The 6,838-nt window shown below is 51.1% G+C and overlaps 1 protein-coding gene across 1 annotated transcript in view; it reads right to left on the bottom strand.

Moving 5' to 3' along the window:
• The window catches only part of LOC311371135 (uncharacterized protein), a gene marked incomplete at both ends in the record, with an annotated part of 8,850 nt that extends 2,372 nt beyond the window's left edge, over positions 1-6,478 (bottom strand). The window contains 8 exons of the mRNA XM_084489358.1: positions 23-48; positions 163-227; positions 345-391; positions 1,409-1,490; positions 3,282-3,364; positions 4,292-4,919; positions 5,545-5,948; positions 6,428-6,478. Coding sequence (XP_084345484.1) covers positions 23-48; positions 163-227; positions 345-391; positions 1,409-1,490; positions 3,282-3,364; positions 4,292-4,919; positions 5,545-5,948; positions 6,428-6,478 — 1,386 coding nt within the window. The remainder of the gene's footprint in view (positions 1-22; positions 49-162; positions 228-344; positions 392-1,408; positions 1,491-3,281; positions 3,365-4,291; positions 4,920-5,544; positions 5,949-6,427) is intronic.
• Between the last annotated feature and the right edge of the window lie 360 nt (positions 6,479-6,838).

Below are 6,838 nucleotides of genomic sequence, written 5' to 3' on the forward strand. Positions count from 1 at the left end.
AAAAGATTTCCTTTCGCGATACCTTCAGGCAGGACTGCACTACATACACTGCAAATGAGAAGAAGGTTGTTTGGTTATTATCATCATCTCCGCAACATACTGTACATGAACCGACCCCTGACTGTATATGACCACAAAGGCCAATCGAACGGTCAGACTTACGAAGGCCTCTGGCTCCTTGTTGGGGTGAAGCTGTTCCATACGGAGGAGCTGGGACTCCCACAGTCCTGTGGAGGAGACAGAGACACCATCAGGCAACACGTCCTGACTGGACCGGCGTGGGTCAAAGCATCCGCCGAACGGCATCCGTATATTAGGATGTGATCCACGGTGATCACTCTTACCGGGGGCAGGAACGCTTGTTTCTGGAGGAGTTCCACGGGCTCACAATCTGCAAGAATATGTTTTGATAAAGTATGATGAGGGAAAAGACAGATACGTTTGTGTATAATTACGGTTTGATTTGTTCATCTATCCGTGTCATCTATTGTTGCCCACGATCCAAACTAGGATCATCCTATAGACCTCTGAAGAATAAGTCCCGCCTCCGAGGCTCCGGTTCCCTCGATCAAATGTCTATGGGGAATAACACGGGGTTTATGAACGTTTTGAACTACACACATTTTCCATCTAGTTTCGACTGGCTTTTTGGATTGTTGGTGCCGTTAAAGTAGTGAACGATTATAAATACTAATTTAACGGCACCGACAATCCAAAAAGCCAGTCGAAACTAGATGAAAATGTGTGTAGTTCAAAACGTGACGCAGCTTTTACTTCTCCGCCGCCTACAGAGTTTGTTATGTACGATCGTTCATAAACCCCGTGTTATTCCCCGTAGACATTTGACCGAGGGAACCGGAGCCTCGGAGGCGGGACTTATTCTTCAGAGGTCTATTGTGCTTCTGCCTGGCGTGGTTCATTCTTAGTCCCCACGTGTGCAGGGTCAGCACTATCTCTCTGAAGAAACACGTCATTGATGTCCCTATTCTGAAACTACTCTACGCACAAGGAAGTTGAGCTGTGTTTGGCGCCGTCCCTCTGGCAATAGTTTTTTTCGTAGGATAAGTCTGGTTGGTTAGAATGTCTCTCCTCCAATTGGTTATGGTTAGGGTTAGGGTTAGGGTTTGGGTAGGGGTTAACCCTAACCCTAACCATAAACTCCCGCAAACAGCTAGGACCAATCGAAACACGATCTAAAGGAGAGCCCTTCTAACCAATCAGAGGCGAGATCCCAGACTTATCCTACGAAAAAAAACATTGCGTCCCTCTGACCACCGGTTAGAGGGGTCAGGGGGTCAGCGGGGTCAGGGGGTCAGAGGGGTCAGAGGGGTCAGGGGGTCAGCGGGGTCAGAGGGGTCAGCGGGGTCAGGGGGTCAGCGGGGTCAGGGGGTCAGTCATGTGAACGTACTGAGCTGGCTGAGGCTGGCTGTGGCCGACCAGCATCGCCCCTTCATCTTCCTGCTCCTTCTCCGGGGAACGTCACGCACGTTCTGCCACGGGGACAAGAGACAAGAGGGGTCGAGATGTGGGGAAAGTCAATAGTGGTTAGGGGTGGGAATTGATGTTTTTATCAATATCGATGCCATTGTCGATTCTGCCTATCGATCCAATTCCTTATCAATTCTCTTACCGATTCCTGAGTAGTTCATTGAGTGGCAAAAAAGGAGTTCTACAGTCTTCTGCACCAAAAGCAACCATTACATTTTAATTTTTTACATACTGAACAACACCATGACAGGATATAGAGTAGGAAAGAAAATCTAGGGGTAACTTGAGGCGATGTCGAGGGGCCAGCTGCCTGAGAGCTATCGGTGTCATCATCAGCATGAAACCGGAAGATATTTGTATGCAGCTCGCTCTGCCTTATTAATAAAAACGACTATACTACTACTATATAGGGCTGTCACCTTTAAGAAAAATCATTGGAACGGATATCAAGCAATGTATTTGAATATATTTGAATATCTACAAGGCCCTGCCCCCCCCCCCACAAAAAACAAACAAACACTAACAGAGATTCAATTGTAGGCTATAACGTGACAAGAGGAGACATAAACAGGACTAAGGCCATATCCTCTTTGTTTGAAACAGTATATCAACTTAATCAATATAAAGTGCCACTATGCATATCACAAAATTAGGCTATGCAATGAAAAACTAAAACGGAATCGGAACTGCACAGCGCAAACAATGACGTGACAACTTAACCAGGAGACATAACTTGATCTGGATCAAGTGCGGCTCTCTTTTTATTCACGGTGTTACGTGCGGCGGAGAACACGCGTCGGGAGCGCACAGACGTGCCCGGCACACACAGGGATTTGCGCGTCAATGTTGAGAGAAGCGGGTTTATTGCAGCCCGTCTCTCCACCGATGCAGCGTGTTGCTGTCAGCGGGGATGACTCGGGGTCGCAGTTTACCGCTCAGGCTGGCTGCTCCGTGCGTTATCCATTTTCGAATCAGGATATATTATTCGCTTGATTAGCGCGCTTGACTCGTACTACGCAGGCTTTTGAACACACGGCACTCGACGAGAAAACCAGAAAACGTCACGCAGGGATCGATAAGAAGAATCGATAACGTTGGAGGCGTACAATTCCGATGGAATTGGTTAGTTGGAACCGGTTCTGAGTAGGAACCGGTTCTGAGTAGGAACCGGTTCTCGATTCCCACCCCTAACAGTGGTCGGAGACATTGGATGCTGTAAGTGTATCCTTTCTTAGTAAATCAGTCACAAATTTGTACTGTTTTTGATATCAATATTTGCCCTTACCTCATGATTGTATTTTTGTATTCTGATTGTATTGTACCGCTGCTACGATGACCTCATTTCCCCCCGGGGATAAATAAAGTTATCTATCTATCTATCTATCTATCTATCTATCTATCTATCTATCTATCTATCTATCTATCTATCTATCTATCTATCTATCTATCTATCTATCTATCTATCTATCTATCTATCTATCTATCTCTCTATCTATCTATCTATATTGCTCGCTCTCTCTCTCTCTCTCTCTCTCTCTCTCTCTCTCTCTCTCTCTCTCTCTCTCTCTCTCTCTATCTATCTATCTATCTATCTATCTATCAAATCATTTTGTGACAGACGGTTGCACTGTGCCAAATGCAATGACATTGTGCAAACTGTTTAATCTATCGATTTCACTACAAACTCCCGCTGCTGTGCCGTAACACGGGAATTTCGAGGATAAGTTAGACTTAAACAAAGTTGTACCTTATCTTATCTTATCTGGAGATAGCAGAGGTGTGTCCTACAGTACCTCCTGGATCTTGACGGTCTTCTTGTTAATGCCTCTGGCTCTGCTGCTCCAGTGGAGCCCCAGGTCGGAGGATTTAGACCATTCTGTGGGGACAGGACAACGGTCAGCACGGAGACTCCTGCTGCTTAACGTGATCGCCAACGGAAATCCTTCATTCACTTCTCATGATGTTACCGAGGGCTTTAAAGGTGCGCAGTGCGCATCAGAAGACAGCGTTCCGTGTAATCCGTTGCGAATTTACAATAAATCGATTTCACCCAAATAATGTAAGCAGATTAAATCGGTGGGAGTCTATTTTCCCCGGTGGCTACGGAGCAGATTACCGTCCAGTAACGCGGTCGACCGCCACGCAGATCTCGCCAGAAGTTCGTAGTTCTGAATAAAGCGATGACACCTCGGAACTTTGAGGAAGTACAAAGTACACGACGGAGAGAGCGTGGAGGCGGGGATTCAGACCAGCACTCAGCACAGCTCCGTCTCTCCAATAAAGAAGTTTATTAGCCTGACAAGATAGTCAGTAGGCGTAGCAGGAACATCCCTCTGGTATGATGGATATCACAGATGTTATCTGTGATATGTCATTTTAAGTTCTTAGAGCGAAATGTGGGACATTTCATCATTAGGCCCTGTCCTCCCACACACAAACCACACACACATAATCCAAATTAATCGATTAATATGCAAATGAACGGTTCTTTAAACACTCAATAGAAAATACCTTCCTCTGACCCATCTCCTCCTCCCCCCCCTCCTCCTCCTCCTCCTCCTCCTCCTCCCCCTCCTCCTCCTCCTCCCCTCCTCCTCCTCCCCCTCCTCCTCCTCCTCCTCCTCCTACCCCCCCTCCTCCTCCTCCTCCTCCTCCTCCTCCTCCCCTCCTCCTCCCCCCCTCCTCCCCCCCCTCCCCCTCCTCCTCCTCCCCCTCCTCCTCCTCCCTCCTCATCGCTGTGTCCCCCAAAGCCCCAAAGTGTACAGACGGCCCCGGGCCCCACGGGGCCACCTGACCAGAATACCTTCGCTGCGGCTGCCCCTCAGCGAGGCCCTGCCGTGCCGGGCCCGGCCCCCGGGGGACGCGCGCCCGCTCCGGGGTCGGGCGAGGAGGGGGAAGGACCCCCTCAGCGGGCTCGGGGGGGCCCCGGCGAACGCCAGGCTCTCGGCGCTGGAGGACAGCGAGCTGTAGTGGCCGTGGGGCCGCTCCCGGACCCCGCCCGCCCAGCGGGGGGGCTTCCGGCGCATCGCCGCCCAGCGGCCGTGGAGCAGCGAGCGGCGCCGCGGCCGCCGGGCGCCGTCCGGCGCGGGGGCGGGGTCCGGCGAGCTCCCGGTGAAGGAGGCGGAGCCACCGGGATCGCTCTTCTTCAGCCAGAGGCCCTCCTTGTGGTCCCTCATCTCCTCCTCCTCCTCCTCCTCCTCCTCCTCCTCCTCCTCCTCCTCCTCCATGTCGGCGGGGTCCTGGCAGGGGTAGAAGGCGGGGTCGGGGCTCCAGGCTCCGTGGTCCGGCCCCCCGTCTCCTCCAGACGCAGCGGGGGGGCCGTGAGGGGGCCGCTCACACAGACCGCCGTGGACGCCCCCCGTAGGGGAGGAGCCACGGGCCGAGAGCCAATCACCTCCCGGTAGGAATTCCTCTGCGCTGGGCGGAGATTCCTGCGATTCAAATGAAAGTGGACGGAGGATTTAAAACTTTTAAAACTAAGTGCTTTTATTTTATTTTGAGGTGGGGTATGGGGTGAGGAGACGACAACGACTACGGCCTACAATTAAGTATTGTTTGCAAATGTGTAAGGATTCAGTTCAGACACACACACACAATATACAGTTTACTGCACAACTGTACTTTGCAATGTGTTGCATTCAATGTATGTATGCACATGTGTAGCAGAGGCCAAGCGCTCGCGGGTCTCGAACCTGCCACCTCTCGAACTACGACACTACCGGCATGGGAGTGGAACGCTCTGACCACTGAGCTAAAAGCCCAGGCTGCTAACTCAGCGGCCAGGAGCGTTCTTTAAGGCTAGGGGCTGTGAGGGCTCACCACGTACTGCGGCCAGCTAGCCCAGGCTAGTCGGCATCCGTTACACTTGCATACATACTTTTACTCCTCCATGCTTGACAGCAAATCACCTAAACTGCCGAAATCGAAACATTGCAAAACCAAAGCGCCCTGGTGGTGTTGCATACAGGAGGCAGCAGTACGTGCGCTGATCCCCCCCCCCCCATGAGAGGGGTCCTCATTCAGAACTCATGTCCACAACGCGTCAAACCAACAGACCCCGGGGACCGACCCACCTCCCCGGACGTCTGGTCGGCGTGTCCCGGGCCTCGGTGCTTGCTCCTCCAGTCGGCGGCGTGGCTCTCCGGGGGGAGGGCCAGCCGGCTGGTCCCCCTCAGCAGCGAGGGCGGGCCGCTGGTGCTGGCGCGGGGCCGCCACCCGTCGCAGCGCGGCGCCGGGGGCCGGCGGCGGCGTGGTGCCGGGGGCCTGCGGCGTGCGGAGGGCGGCCAGCCGGGCGTCGCGGTGCTGCAGGCTGTCGCAGGCGGAGAACAGGCTGAGGGTGTCCACGGCCAGCGCCGACAGGTCCTGGAGCCGGCCCAGCTGCCCGTCCAGCGCCACCAGGCTGTCCACGATGGTGCACCCGCTCGGAGACCTCGCCCACCACCGCCGACATCTCGTCCGTCCTGAGGGGAACGTCGCGTCGGCAGAGGCGCGTTCAGGGGGGCGCCGTCGTGTGGTATTGTTTTGTTCATTTCATTTTTTTTTTTTTTTGTGAAACTTTTTTGTGAAAATTTCTTGGATGGATGGTTGGTTGAGGATGGTTGAACTCCATTGCATCTTAGTATTTGTAGTCTTAGATTTTTTCTGGGACTATACAGTATTTAAAACTTGCTTTTATTATATTGAGAAATTTAGATATGTTTTTATGTTATATTTTATATTTCAGATTATATTCAATTTCTTCCTAATCCTTTCTCCTAGCTGCCATTCAACTCTATACACTATACCTTTAAATGACTCAAATTACAAAATAAAAATAAAAAGCCCAAAAATGCCAAAATACAGAAATCTGAAAACACAACCTCTCCGCTGTGTTTTGATGCGAGTGATCTGGTTGTTGTGGAGATCCTGGTTCTTCTGGTGGTAGTACACATGGACACACGTCTCCTCAAGTCGTGGAGCCTCTTGCGGTCCTCTTGGCAAAGGTAGAGCTCTGTCGGGGGCGAGATAAGGTCCAGTCAGAGACACCGGTTACCTGACATCTGAAGCTCTGTTTTGGCTGGTAATCACGGGCGTTGTTTTACCAGATAGTGTATGAATGCTACCTGCATTACCACATTTTAGCTGTGGTATATAAACCGACCAGTATAGTCCCCAATAGATGGAAAAATCGATGTCTGAAAGATGACAATAGACTGAAAATAGACACTAGAAGGTGTTGAAAAATACAGAATAAAGACCTCTAAAAGATGAAAAAGAAATAGATGAAAATAGGCATCTAAAAAAGCAGTCCAGTATTGAAATTCCAGCCAGTAAAAACAGCTGTCTGTAAAGTCTGTGATAAAAAAACGAC

Source organism: Micromesistius poutassou, assembly GCF_964030765.1.
Source record: "Micromesistius poutassou genome assembly, contig: SCAFFOLD_1787, whole genome shotgun sequence".
In the NCBI taxonomy this organism is placed as follows: domain Eukaryota; kingdom Metazoa; phylum Chordata; class Actinopteri; order Gadiformes; family Gadidae; genus Micromesistius; species Micromesistius poutassou.